The sequence below is a fragment of the Mustelus asterias genome, chromosome 25 (assembly GCF_964213995.1).
Source record: "Mustelus asterias chromosome 25, sMusAst1.hap1.1, whole genome shotgun sequence".
NCBI classification, from domain to species: Eukaryota; Metazoa; Chordata; class Chondrichthyes; order Carcharhiniformes; family Triakidae; genus Mustelus; species Mustelus asterias.
In genome coordinates this window covers 26,082,622-26,097,889 of record NC_135825.1, presented here as the reverse complement: position 1 = coordinate 26,097,889, position 15,268 = coordinate 26,082,622, and the positions used below count along the sequence as shown (strand labels likewise).

Below are 15,268 nucleotides of genomic sequence, written 5' to 3'. Positions count from 1 at the left end.
AGTGGGGTGGAAGATGCCTTCAAAAGTTTAATAGATTTGTGTGTGTGTGAAATCTCTCAACACTTGCTTCTCGAAGTTTGCCCTTTAGGGGGCGCGGAAGAGTTTCTTGTCAAATTGATGCTGCAACTATTTTGGAATTTTAAAAGTTAACGCCGCCACAATGAATTGATTTGTAGCTATAGGGTAAGTGGTACAAGGAAGGAACAACCGATTCTGCCTTTCACCTTTCACAAATAAGCAAGCATCGTGCTGTGATAAAGTTAGAATAAGTCGCAGAGTTTGTGCAGACTTAGCATGAACGCTGGTTAAAAACTGCAAAATAATTCGGTCACTCCGCCAATTTCAATGTATCAATCAAAGTGGGACATTTTCGACCATGATTGTGACACTTGTGCCATTATTGTTAGTGACAAGAAGGGGGAAATAATCCAGGGGTTGTGCCATCAAAACTGTAGTTCAGACTCACATTGGCCAGTAAGGTGTTATTACCATCTTATTGTGGACGAATGAATTCACTTTATTCGCACACTGTTCATTATTAAGGAGCTCCATAATCCAACGCACACAATTGATGGATGTAATGTGTGCCTCTCGACCCTTGGGAGAGAGCAATGTTGGTGCCGCTGTATTAATAATGCCTCAGTAGACGGTTTCTAGGACTTTCCATGAAAGCTGACAGTGAGAAGCAATGCAAGTTATCTTTAGAACCGGAGGGCGGAGCGTATCATTTCAGTCGGTAAACTGTAATTAAGGGAACGCGGGGTGAGCTGTGTGCGATTTCTAGCGGGGCTGCGCTGAATAATATGAGTGCAGCAGCGTTACAGTGTCAAGAGGCAAAAGTCTGGTGCCGGCTGCCCTAACTCCTGATTGCTGAATTTTTCCAGGAGGGCAGGCAGCCTTTAATTGCCATTCCTTGGGCTTTGTTGTGGTGTGACGTTGGCGCTGGGAGATCCAGCCTGGGATTATTGGATGCCGATGGACGATGCGATGGACAAATTCGATGATATGGCTTCTGTGAGCGAGTTCGATCCAATCCAAGGAAGCATCCCGGCCACAAAAGTAGAGATTACCGTGTCCTGCAGGTAGGTGTACAAGATGTGAGATGCTGGCAGGAGCTGCTCTTGGGGGGGCGGTTGTAGCTGCAGGTGTCTCAAGTTTTATTGTAAATGAATGGAGATGGTGCAATTGTGAAAATACAATTCGGTACCATTGCCTTGTGCTGGGGTGGTTAGTTAGCACACAATCATTGCAGGACAGATCTTTATTTGATATCTGGCAGTGCATTAAGTTTGCTGCAGTGGGGAATTTATTGACTTGTCAACGTTAAGATCGCGAACCCTGAAACAAATTTGTGGAGGCGATGAGTGAGGTGTGAACACATTTACACTAACACCAAGTGAAGCAAGCACCCGGGTATGTGAGTAACTTCAGGATATTTTTTAAAAAAATTCTGATACAGAAACACCACCTTTCAACTTGAGTTCCGATTTATCCAAACGGTGAAGATCGTATATTTGAACACAACCTGTAGACACAGCTAAGATTCATCTGCCCAATCATCAGGGTTGTTTTAGGGGTAGTTGTGACACCAATTTGAGATGATCGGGGAGGGACTGTTTGTGTCCAAATCCATTAAAAAAAACACGTTTTAAATGGTCCCAACTAATCTAACCAGATGACTAGTTGATCACCAATTGACTTATTATATTTCTTGTCTGAAATAATCTAACCAGATGATTAGTTGGTCACCAATTAATTTATTGTCCTTGTTTTTTGCTTTCGGTGTGTATTAAAGGAATGTTGTATGTAATAAATTGGGGTTATTTTCTCCCCATTCTTTTGGCATTTAATATCTCCCCTCGCTGCCACTACCGTTATCCTAATCGCTGCCTGCTGTAATGCCGAAAGGGATGTGAAGAGTTCGATGACTGGGTTTCCTTGACCCAATCCCCAGGCAGTTTCGCGCCCCCTCCTTTATTGGTCGCCCAATGAGTCAATCAGGGATAGAGCTCGGGAATTGCCAGCGTGTGGATATCTCTGCGTTCAGATCAATGTTTCACTGAGCACTGGCGGAAGGGAAATTAAAAGACAAGTGATGAGAAATGTTACACCACTCACTGTTACTTTGATCTTGCCTGCTGCTAAGTTTTGGAAGTTCGCACCCCCATTTTAAAATATGTGCTATTTAGCAAATCTTGCTCGATTATGAATTAGAACAATCCCGCAATGTTGAGGGGCGTTTTGTGAAAATGTAAACACGTGTCCCAAACACACTTTCCTGTATACCTGGTCAGATTATCCCTGGATAATTCTAACATGTTTCCTCAACGCAATTTTTAAAAAGACTATCATTGACATTCTGCTATTCAGCACACATGTGGAATAGCTGAAGCATTATGTAGAGAGCAAAGATTAAATTCTATCTACCGCCAATCCGCATTGTAGGTGTCATGCACAGAATTTTAAAAAATGATTCTTGGGAGGCATTACTGGCAAGGCCAACTATTGTTGCCTTTCCCTGTTGAGAAGGTGGATCTTTTTGAATCCCTGTTTTCTGTGTGCCTGAATGAACTCCCACGATAATCACAACCGCAGTGAAGAAGTCAGGATGGTGTGTCAATTGCAAGTGATGGTGGCCCTCTGCATTTCTGGCGTTTTACTTTTTGGAAGTGGTGGATGTGAGAGCGATGCTGCCATAGAAACTTTGGTGAGTTGTTGCAGTGTCTGGGGGTTGCACATAGCAGCCAGAGTATATTGGCGGAATGTTGACCAAATGGGCTACGGGTATTCTGTTCCGGATGGTGTTCAGCTTCTCAAATGTTGGAGCTGCAGTCACCCCAGGCAAGCAGAGAGTATTTCATCACACTTCAGACATGTCTCTGGTAGATTGGCTATGTTGAGTCAAGAGGTTAGTTACTCCAGAAAATTCAACCTCTTACCTGATCTAATAGTCCTATTCTGTGCCAGTTAATAAAAGGTTTTCAGAATTCCACCCCTTCCCCCAACCCCAGTTTTGCTCAAAACTATTTTGGGAAGTATGTTATACTTTCACTGCAAATAAGTACCTGCTAATGTTTTTCAAGGTTCAGTGCACAATGATTTATTCATAGTTATAATTTTAGTGGGAAATCTTTGTGTCTTTCTTAAACTTGCAAATCTACAGGCATGCTTAGACTGGAGTTGTTGCTGAATAGTTCACATTGTTGCCACCGGAAATATGCAAATTTGTAAATTAGTTTTCTAATGTTGCGCCATCACACAACTGTTGCCAAGAGATTGAGTGATCACCTTGGAATACACAATTTTGGATAAGCATTTGAGGCATACAGGGTTTGTACCAACTCTTGGTCATTAATTTGCAGGAATGACAATATATTGATAACTGCTTTGGAGATCAAGAGTAAATCACATTAAAATTATTGAAATTGGGGAATACTTTTGATAAATTCCAAGCATAGTATTGGCTTGGTACTTGCAGAAGATGTGAAGAGCACTCAGGAACTTCATGACATTTTGAAACTTGAGCAGATTTTCAAATGTTTCAGGTGTGTTGCAAATCAGTTGAAATTTCATTTTGATACATTAGATTTTTTTCCCAGTGAGATCATTATTGGGTATCAGATTCTCATCAGGAACTTTGGTTTCCTTTCACCAACACAATCCCAAGCAGTTATACTGCTATTTTTCCTGAAAGTGCTAGAACGACCCATGAAATAAAAGTTGGATCCTGATTTAAATCTTTGCATGTGCCAAAATCATGTGGCTGTAAAATAACGTTTGAATGGTAATTGCAGTACAGATGCAGTACATCTCCAACCTGGTACTAAACCATTTTTATCAAACCGTTCAAGAGACTTTAAGTCCTTTACTGGAGAGAGGGAATGTTCCAACACCCACATGACTTTTAACAGTTGGCCGTTTTTTCTGCTTTCAGTGATAATGGGGACAGTTAACAATGTTTAGTCAGCAACATAACCAGTCGATCAGCTGTACTTTGTATTTCATGAATAGCTTTAAACTGGCAGTTTGAACAAAGAGAACAAAGAACAATACAGCACAGGAACAGGCCCTTCGGCCTTCCAGGCCCGTGCCGCTCCCTGGTCCAACTAGACCATTCTTTTGTATCCCTCCATTCCCACTCCGTTCATATGGCTATCTAGATAAGTCTTAAACGTTCCCAGTGTGTCCGCCTCCACCACCTTGCCTGGCAGCGCATTCCAGGCCCCCATCACCCTCTGTGTAAAATATGTCCTTCTGATATGTGTTAAACCTCCCCCCCCCCCCACCCCCCCCCCCCCCCCCCTTCACCTTGAACCTATGACCCCTCGTGCACGTCACCACCGATCTGGGAAAAAGCTTCCCACTGTTCACCCTGTCTATGCCTTTCATAATTTTATACACCTCTATTAAGTCTCCCCTCATCCTCCGTCTTTCCAGGGAGAACAACCCCAGTTTACCCAATCTCTCCTCATAACTAAGCCCCTCCATACCAGGCAACATCCTGGTAAACCTCCTCTGTACTCTCTCCAAAGCCTCCACGTCCTTCTGGTAGTGTGGCGACCAGAACTGGACGCAATATTCCAAATGCAGCCGAACCAACGTTCTATACATCTGCAACATCAGACCCCAACTTTTATACTCTATGCCCCGTCCTATAAAGGCAAGCATGCCATATGCCTTCTTCACCACCACCTCCACCTGTGACGTCACCTTCAAGGATCTGTGGACTTGCACACCCAGGTCCCTCTGCGTATCTACACCCTTTATGGTTCTGCCATTTATCGTATAGCTCCTCCCTACATTATTTCTACCAATGCAACTTTCTAATGCAACTTCAACTTTGTTCTTTATCGGTTTAGCAGAACTTGTAACTATAACAGATACATTTTCATTTATCTTTGAACGCTTAGTAATGGAAAGCTATTTAATCTCATTGTAATGTCCTCTTGCATTTTTTGTATATGTCCTCTTGTTTCACTACATTTTTTTGATTTATTATTATCACGTATTGGTATACAGTGAAAAGTATTATTTCTTGTGCGCTATACAGATAAAGCATACTGTTCATAGTGTACTAGTCCAACAGGTTTATTTGGTAGCAAATACCATAAGCTTTCGGAGCAATGCTCCTTCGTCAGATGGAGTGGTCTCTGTTCTCAAACAGGTGTTGTGAGACTTCTTACTGTGCTTACCCCAGTCCAACGCCGGCATCTCCACATCATAGTGTACTACACAGGGGAGAAGGAAAGGCGAGGGTGCAGAATGGAGTGTTACCATCATAGCAATGGTGTAGAGAAAGATAAACTTAATATAAAGTAGGCCAATGTTAGAGAATTTATTAGAGCTAAAGTAGAGTTTTAAAAGCATAGAATTAGAGAGTATGCTGCAGACAGCTCAGAAGTCACCAGCTCTGGCACCATCTTGAGATCTAAAAACAGAGATACTTACCCTATTTTGTTCATTTTGTTTTATTTCTTCTGTGCTGGTTTTCCATTCCCATTTCAATACATTTTTAACCTCTCTCAATCTTGGCTTAGTTCTTATGGTTTCTAGAATATTATGATCTTTTATCCATTGGGTCCTAGCTTCATTGACTCGCTCAGTAAACAGATGGCTTGACTTGTGTATTCAAGCGTAGTGAATTATCTTTTGCAGATGTTTATGGTGCTTGAAATGTTTCAGAACAATGAATTATGATGCAATACATATATTGGGCAACAGTGCTGAAAAGCCCATTAGTTTCACAAGACATCACTGTATCTTTGTTCCTTTTTAATGTTTTGTGAAGTACATGACCAGCAATTTGAGTGATGGTAAAATCTGGCCCAATGGACCTATATTGTTCTAGATACTGTACTTGCAATGTTGCCCAGATTGGTGCTTTGTCATTCATTGGTACTCAATTACCACAATCCAAACCATTAGCATATGTAGAGTAGGTTAAAATTCTACTTGGGCGAGGTTTAAAATTCTACTGCCTAGAGGATGCTAAGACTTAGGGCACCCGGATATTTCTACCTTGTGCTGTTTTGTCATTTATTTCATTTCAGGCATGGAACAAAAAAAATGCATTTTTTTTTTGTGGTAACTATAGGATGACAGAACCAGCAACTAAATGATATTGCAGTCGAAGTATACGGATAAATTTGTAAAAGTAGAATATTATAGCTATGATATTCATACTCTTGGTTACTGGAGCTCTGAAAGCTTAGTTCTTTCTGATCTAATCATCAAACACAGAAGTGTTAGCAGACAAGTAGCAAAGCATTTGATAAGAGCACTGTCCATAAGGCAGATTTGGATAATAGAAGTTTCATGCATGTACTCCATCTAGATTGAATCTATATTATTGATGCATGTTGCATTGATTTTGCAAATGCCTTCAGTGCAGCTTAGTCATATGCTGTATCAATGATGCTCCTTTTCATCTTGTATAGTAAGCAGAGAGATTTCACAAATGAAACCAATGCTTAGTATGAGATGTGCTGTCACTTTTTTGCCCTTACACAGGATCTTCCTTGTTGAGGGATTATTGGTGTTGCCATATCAGAGCAAGTTAGCAAATTCTTCATGTAATAATAGCCTTCGAGCTTCACACTGCAATTCCAGAGGTATGGACTAAATTCATTATTTTTCAGTTATGGTTGAATGGAAAATCAAATCGTAACCTTAAATCTATTGGAAATTTTTTTCAGAAACGTGATTCCAAGACGATATGGTTTCAAACTTACATATTGTCAATTTGCAGTTTAGAATTAAACATGTAGATGACCACTTCACAAAGTGCTTAGCAAATTGAAAGGTTTGGCTGGAATAACATGAGATATGCGCACTCTGTAATATTTATAAATGTATCATATCCTTTATTGTAGAAGAAGCCATTTGGCCCAATGAGCCTGCACCGACGACAATCCCACCCAGGCCCAATCCCTGTAACCCCATGTACTTTCCCTGCTAATCCCACTGACACTAAGGGACAATTCAGCATGATCAATCAACCTAACCTGCGCATCCAGAGTGGGGGAGGGACCTGGAGGAAAACCAGGCAGACATGGGGAGATGCACAGTCACCCAAGGCCAGAATTGAACCTGGGACCCTGGCGCTGTGAGGCAGCAGTGCTAACCACTGTGCCACCGTGTTGCATCATTTAAATAACTTTGCAACCCAACTTTGAGTAACAAATTACCTAGCTCTGCTGCAATCAGGTTTTTACATTGACTTGAATATTGATACTATCAACAAAGTAAAAGTAGTAAAGTTTGTTTATTAGTCGCAAGTAGGCTTACATTCACACTGCAATGAAGGTACTGTGAAAATCCCCAAGTCGTCACACTCCGGCGCCTGTTCAGGTATGCTGAGGGAGAATTTAGCATGGTCAATGCACCTAACCAGCATGCCTTTGGACTGTGGGAGGAAACCGGAGCACCCTGGGGAAACCCACGCAGTCACAGAATGTGCAGACTCCGCACAGACAGTGACCCAATCCGGGCCACTGACGCTGTGAGGCAGCAATGCTAGCCACCATGCTGCCCAGCCTGCATCTTTTTTTGATTTGCATAAAGAGGTCTTGTACAAAAGAGCATACTGGCCACAGTTGATTTCAATCCACAGAGCTGACTTATTTTATATAGGGTGTCAGCAGTGCAGCCAAAATGTTACAGGATGTCTAATTTTCCATTTACTAAGCCAAGACTTGCTGGTGTAATGGCACAAGACCTATCAATTCATTAGCATACCAAGCATGTTGATTAACATGTCATGCATATATCCACATGTTAATGCGGGCCCCAATGGTTTGAAAGAGGTTGTATTTATAATCCATGGCTTGCTCATGTAACAAGTTAGCTAGTGATCATTGTGTAAGCACGCAGACCTCCAGTAGACTAGAATCCTACAGTGCAGAAGGAGGTCATTTGACCCATTGAGTCTACACTGAGCACAATCCCCACCCAGAACTTATTCCCGTAACTTCACATATTTACCCTGCTAATCCCCCTGACGCTAGGGTCAATTTAGCATGGCCAATCCACCTAACCCGCACATCTTTGGACTGTGGGAGGAAACCCGTACAGACCCCACACAGACAGTGACCCAAGCTGGAAATTGAACCTGGGTCCCTAGTGCTGTGCGGCAGCAGTGCTAACCACTCTGCCACTATGGCACTTGACCTTTTCACGCAAGTCGAATGTATAATACAGGCTCTCCGAGGAGAGCAATAATTTTAGAGTAAAGTGGACATTTGGAAAGGGGCTGAATTGAAATCTGTTGAGTTGTAGAACTATTTTATAATAGTTTTCAGCAGTGAAAATTGAGGGACGCAAGCAACTTTGAAATCAACAAGTAATGTTGGGGAGGAGTCCTTAGTAGAATAATGGTCTCTGGTCGAGCTGATGTGTTGGCCAAGTTTTTGTTAATCTATTGAAGATATTGGTGATACTGACAAGGTTGCATTTGTTGTCTATTCCAGTTAATCCTAAAGAAGTGATGGTGAACCTTCTCTTTTTACAATACAGTCCTTCTGCTGATGATGCTTCCACATTGGAGAAAAATTATAAAAAGCATAAGAAATAATCATGCGGCTCTTTGAGCCTCTTCACTATTCAATACGATCGTTATTGATCATCTGCCAAATTCCGTTTTTCCATCTGTTCCCCATATCCCTTGATTCACTGAGACCCTAAATTTGTCTGTCTCAGCCAAAAATATATTCACTGAAGGAGCATCCACTGCCCTCTTGGATCAAGAATTCCAAAGATTCACAACTCCGGGTTGCTGTATTTCTTGTCTAACTTAGCACAGTGTAGAGATGACACTCGTTCCAAATCTAAAACCAGTTTATTTGCTATACTTAATACCCCTCAGAATTATAGAATTAATTTTCTGTAAACACATGGGACAGGATTTTCTGGCACTGCTCGTCACAGGACCGGAAAATCCTGCTGGAAGTCAATGGACCTTTGTGTGGTCCATGGCCTGCCCGCAACTATTCCCGTGGCAGGTGACACGGAAAAATTTCACCCGTGGTGTTAGCTGAAACCCACTCTTTCTGGAACTCAAGTTTTTCTTGACCCTCTCGCTCAAAAGCAATTAATTTCAGTTACATAGTTCTCTGATCTATCATAGATCAAGCAATTGAAAAATACAACCATGATTTTTCCTGTCTCTGTCTCGAAGGGACCCATGTTTACTTGAATTACACTCCTAAAGGCTGGTTTGCTCTCATTCTGTTTCTTTCCTTAACAGCTTTTAAATGGCCTTTTGCTGGTCTAAAGATTTCCAAATCTCTGCACTCCTCCGATTCTGGCTTCTTGCAACCCTGATTTTCATTGCTGCACCGTTGGCGTCTGTGCCTGCAGCTGCCTAGGCCCTACTTACTGGAATTCTGTCCTTTAAGATGCTCCTTAAAATATATCTCTCTGCTGCGCTAATGCCTTAAGAAGTCTCACAACACCAGGTTAAAGTCCAACAGGTTTATTTGGTAGCAAAAGCCACAAAAGACCCAGTCCAACGCCGGCATCTCCACATCATGGCTCTAATGCCTTCCAGTGTAGCTAGGTGTCAAATTTGCTTGTGGCTTGTCCTAGGACAATGTTAAATGTACTATAATGTTGCAGGTTGTTTTCCACACAACCCTCTTTCTAATTGATTTGATTTATTGTCACATACTGTGATACAGTAAAAAATATTGTTTCTTGCGCACTATACAGTCAAAACATACTGCTCATGAAGTAAATAGGAGGAAAGGCTGCAGAGTATAATTTTCCAGCTACAGATTGGGTTTAGAGAAAGATCAGCTTAAAATGTGATTGAACTGTTCAAAAGTCTGATGGCAGCAGGGAAGAAGCTGTTCTTGAATCTGTTGGTATGTGTTTTCAGAATTTTTTTTTTCCTGATGGAAGAAAGTATGCCCAGGGTGTGTGGGGGTCCGCAATTATGCTGGCTGCTTTCCCAAGGCAGTGGGAAATGTAGATGGAGTCAATGGATGGGAGGCTGGTTTGTGTGTGGACTGGGCTACATTCACAACACTTTGTAGCTTTTTGCGTTCTTGGTCGAGCAGGAGCCATACCAAGCTGTGATACATCCAGAAAGAATGCTTTCTGTGCTGCATCTGTAAAAATTGGTCAGAGTCGTAGTGGACATGCCGAATTACCTTAGCCGTTGGCAAGCTTTAACTGTAGCGTCAGCATGGAGGTTCCAGAGCAGATTGATCTGAGCACCTAGAAGCTTAGGACTATCTCTACTTTCCCACTCAATTGTGTTTGTCTGATATGGAAAAGTTAAAGCACCCTGTTGTTAGAAACTTGTGCCTGTCAGCCTTACCATTTCAAAGTCAACAAATCACATTTGAAAAATTAATAAAACACACAGCCAACAGCAGTTTCCTGTTTCCTTTTACTGACTTTGAGTTTCTCTGGCTTCGTTTCAAAGAAAATGCCAAGTAGCTTCCAAGCCATTAACAATTAGTGTCCTGATTGATCTCAGAATTGGGTTGAAAACCCTCTAGGATTTCCTTGTAATCTGGGATTAATCTCCTGATTAGCAACCCGCTAGAAAAATTATAAACCTGAAAATACAAATGCATTAATTATATTGGAGGGGGGAATTAAAGCTGGTGAATAAACACATTTGGTGGGGGGGGGGGGGGAATGAAATCGGGTTATGTTAGCAAGTAAACACACATTGTGTTGCAGTTTACCTGCCACTGGGAGATCAGCTACTTTTGTATTCCTGAACAGAATCCCATCTTGAGATGCCCACTTGTCTGGTTATTGCACAGAGAAACTCTCTCTTGTGCCTGTCGCTTAAGATCTTTTTCAAATTCTCTTTGAGCAATTGGAACTATTATGTTAATGTTGCCTGGCACTGTCTTTAAGAGTTCTGTAGTTTTCAGATTCATGTCTCCAAAACGGGCAAATGCAAGGCTTCTCGGTAATGTCAATATAATTAATATTAGCAGAGGAAAGGGACTGGAGAGATACAAATCCCCAGGGCCTGATGGCATACGTCCTAGGTTTCTGAAAGAGTGCAACCAGTATACTTGGAAGAAGTACAGTGAAGGTTCACTAGGTTGGTTCCTATGATACGTTGAATAAATTCCCCCCTCCAATATAATTAATGCATTTGTATTGTTAAGGCCCGGACCAGAAACTCCAAGGTATTTTATAAGGTTAGGCTAGACTCTTAACTTTTGCATTTTGATTTTGGCATTTGGGTGAGCATCTGTGTTTCATTCCAGGTATGATTCAAGTTATGCATTTGAAAGCTTTGTTCAAACTTTATTTAAGAACACAGTTAGAATATAACAAAAAGAATTCATATAACTTTTACCAATTAAAATACTTAGACATGAACAGCTAGCTATCTCTGTTGTTCCAATTTGAAGCAATACCCTTCTTCAGATTCAGTTAGCACAAAAACGAGTATGCTCACTTAATGCTGGATTTGCAGTTTTGAACACTTCTGGACAGAGATCCAGGCAGCATTTCCAGAGAAGGATATATCCTCCAAAACAAAAAAACTTAAGATAAGTAAACTTAATCTCTGGTAGCTCCAAGTCTCCAGATTTCAGAAAGTGAGGCTAGCGGGCCCGGAGACTTCATTCCCTGGCCCACTAATGATATTAAATTGTGTGTAAATTCATATTTAAATAAATTATGCCGCTCCGTGCTGATGTCTGGAACTGACGGCGTCGGAAATCCAGTTGCTGGAGACATGCAGAGGCTGTGGTGCCCAGCGGGGAGCCTGCAAAACGGCCTCCGCTAGAGTCTCCCACCTGCTGCATTACAAAAGCAGCACAACGGGCTGGGAGAATCGCCCCCCCCTTATATAACAATTTTGTTCTCTAAATGTTCCACTTCTGACAGTTATTCACTTGACTCACCTAGTTCTCCAGATCCAGCTATACCTTCATTGCTGGGCTGCATCATAACGATTTTTAACACATTTCAGAAACTCTTTCCCTTTGGCATTATTATTATCCCAGTCTATATGTAGATAATTGAAGTTCTCCTGTATTGTTCCGTATGCCTGTTATTTCTGAGCAGCTTTGCTCTTCGTGTTTATATATTTCCCATCTAACATTTTGCATCATATTTAACTACTGTTAAAAGAAAGTAGATGCACTGAAATTAGCGACCCGAGGAGCAGTTTTGCAAATACTCATTTGAAAGCAGCCTTATTTAACCTCCACTGTGAGTCATTGCTGTACACCTGGCAGTGTATCTCTGGTCGCAGTGAGGCAATAAGCTGAAACATAAATGAAACCCGTGATACCTCCGGTAGGCCATTAAGTGTGCTGAAGCTGCACTGTCGTTCATTTGTTTAATCATGGTTGTTCTTCCATTTGCATGGTTGCTATTTTCTTCCACTATCACTGTGCCTGATGTCCCACAACACCTCATTTCACTAGATGAGATTAAACTAAGAGTGTTGGTGGCACAGTGGTTAGCACTGCTGCCTCATAGCACCGTGGACATGGGTTCGATTCCCGGCATAGGTCACTGTCTGTGTGGAGTCCATGTTCTCCCCGTGTCTGTGTGGGTTTCCTCCTGGTGCTTTGGTGGTGCTCCCACTGTCCAAAGGGTTAGGTGGATTGTGTAAGAGTTTTAACAACACCAGGTTAAAGTCCAACAGGTTTATTTGGTAGCAAATACCATTAGCTTTCGGAGCGCTGCTCCTTCGTCAGATGGAGTGGAAATGTGCTCTCAAACAGGGCACAGAGACACAAAAATCAAGTTACAGAATACTGATTAGAATGCGAATCCCTATAGCCAGCCAGATCTTAAAGATGCAGACAATGTGGGTGGTCTTGGGTGGATTGGCCATGATAAATTGCCCCTTAGTGTCAGGGAGATTAGCAGGGTAAATATGTGGGGTTATGTGGATAGATCCTGGGTGAGATTATGGTCGGTGCAGACTCGTTGGAACAGATGGTCTCCTTTTCTGTAGGGATTCTACGATTGTATGCAGTTGTGGCCTGCTTACTCAAGAAAGAATATACTGACCATAGCGGCAGTGCAATTAAGATTCACCAACTAATACTGGGGATGACAGGATGTCTTATGATGTCCCATGGTACCTATAGTAGCCCACTGAACCTACTCAGCCATTTGTTTGTTTAATAACTGTTGTTCTTCCACTATCCCTGTATCCCTTGATGTCATTGGCATTCTGAAATCTATCAACCTCCATTTTGAACATAATTCACGATTGAGGCTCTACAGGTCTCTGGGTTAGAGAATTCCAAGGATTTACCATGCTGTGACTGAAGAAATTCCTTCTCATCTTGGTCTTAAATGGCCTAACTCTTGTAGACTGTGTCCCCTGTTTCTAGATGCCCCAGTATCGGAAACATCCTTCTTGCATCAACCCTATTGAGTAACCTCTAAGAATTTTGTTCACTTCAATGAAGTACCCTCTCATTCTTCTAAATTCCAGAAAATGCAATCCCAATCTCAATCTCCTCGTAAGACGATCCTTTCATCTCCAGTATTCGTTTGGTGAACCTTAGTTGCGCTGCCTCTATGGTCCGTATATTCTTCCTTGGGTAAGCAGACCGTAACTGCACACAATACTCCAGTTTTAATCTCGCCTAGACTCCATACAACTGCAGCAAGCCTTCCTTATTTCTGTACTCAAATTCCTTTGCAATAAAAGTTAACATCCATTTGCCTTTCTAATTGCTTGTTGCATCTGCATATTAGCTTTCAGTGACTCACACAGCTCTAACAATTTGTCTGCATTTTTGTATTGTGTTGCTGGATTGTAACATTAACAGTCATGTTGAGTTTTTTTAGCTCACTGGAATCATTTGTCACTGCCCATCCCACTCCATCTGATTAATTAAATAATGTTACAAATTGATCTGTGCTTTACATAGCTTGTATATTGAAAATTGTTTTCTTTAAAAAATGTCCACATTGTAGCTGATCTCTGGAATCAAGAGTTCGAATACAGTCTAGAATCGAATAATGAAGATCATTTCATGCTAATATCCATTGAGAGTAGCATTAGATTAGTTTTGATCATCTTTTTAGTCTCCAGTGACTGTGAATACAATTTTTTTCCCCCAATTAGATACTATAATTTAGAAGGCCTGATTTTTATTCCCGCACATGCAAAAGGCAGTTTTTAAAATTTTATTTTTGAAATAGGTTTCTGGGCCTGGGAAGAACCAAGCCGGAGTTGTTTTTCCCCTTTCAGGAATTAACTGAAAACATCTCTTATAATTCACCTCGTGTATTCTCAATGGATGCAGTGTGGTAATGTAATGCAGTGATGTCAGGGCTGGACTCATGAGTCCAAATAAATCTCAAGTAACAAATATGAAGTTATTTTATTTTAGACATCTAGTTAATAAAGATGATCACTTCTGCAAAGAAGCAGTCAGCTTTTTTTGAACAGTTACAAAATCTCACACATGTATTTTGAAAGGAATGCCCTTGTGGTGTCATCGTTGGCTATTCATGCCAAACATGCACCCTTGCCAAAATCTAAATTTCCATCCAAGTCCTCCTTGTGGCATTGTTCATGTGTCATCATTAAAATGTGTCATTCTCAGACCTCTAATTCTCTCTCTCTCTCTCTCTCTCTCTCTGTCTTTTGACTTTTGTATTTCTGTTTGTTTTTCTGCTTGTCTCTTTTTGCCCATATTTTTCTCAACCTATCTCTATAAATATCTGAAACTTCTGTGTTTGTATTTCTTTCTGCTCTTCATCTGTCTTTCAGTACACCTCATGAATTTTTAACTTTCTGAATGTTTCCCTTTCATTCCTCTCGCACATTTTCATTCCTCTTGCACACATATTTTATATATATTATATATATATGTGTGTGTGCGCGCATACCCTATTTTATAATTTTCTGCATGTGCAAGGTAAGAATATTAGCGAGACAACCTATAAAAAGTCAAAATAATGTTGGCAATTTGTAGGAACAGATGGCTGAGTAAATTTGCAAGGTGATAAAATAGTAAACCTCTTGTGACATTGTTCATGTGTTTTTCTCATTTCAAACTATAGATGCCTCCCTCACCTTTTTAAACGGGTAGCTAAAGAAATGTATGTTCAACAAAGACTCCAGTGAGAGGAGTACCTTAGTAGCAAAATGAATAAAGATCATACATTTATTTCATACTAATTTTGGCCTGTCTATGGAGGATGGTACCTTACAGTTGAAAGGCAGAGATGTCTCTTATTGTCTGCTTCCCCGATCAATTTTGTGGTTCTACAGCTCAGTTGGTCCCCTAATGCAATTCAGAATTGAAGT

General features: G+C 41.1%; 1 protein-coding gene across 3 annotated transcripts in view; it reads left to right on the top strand.

The window, feature by feature from the left end:
* Window positions 1-809: 809 nt before the first annotated feature.
* LOC144479268 (copine-8) overlaps window positions 810-15,268 on the top strand; it is a 652,766-nt gene continuing 638,307 nt past the window's right edge. For 2 of the 3 annotated variants that reach the window (XM_078197940.1, XM_078197939.1), the window contains exon 1: window positions 976-1,082. In XM_078197940.1, coding sequence (XP_078054066.1) covers window positions 976-1,082 — 107 coding nt within the window. Of the gene's footprint in view, window positions 1,083-15,268 lie in introns of all 3 variants that reach the window. The other variant, XM_078197938.1, reaches the window with a different exon arrangement.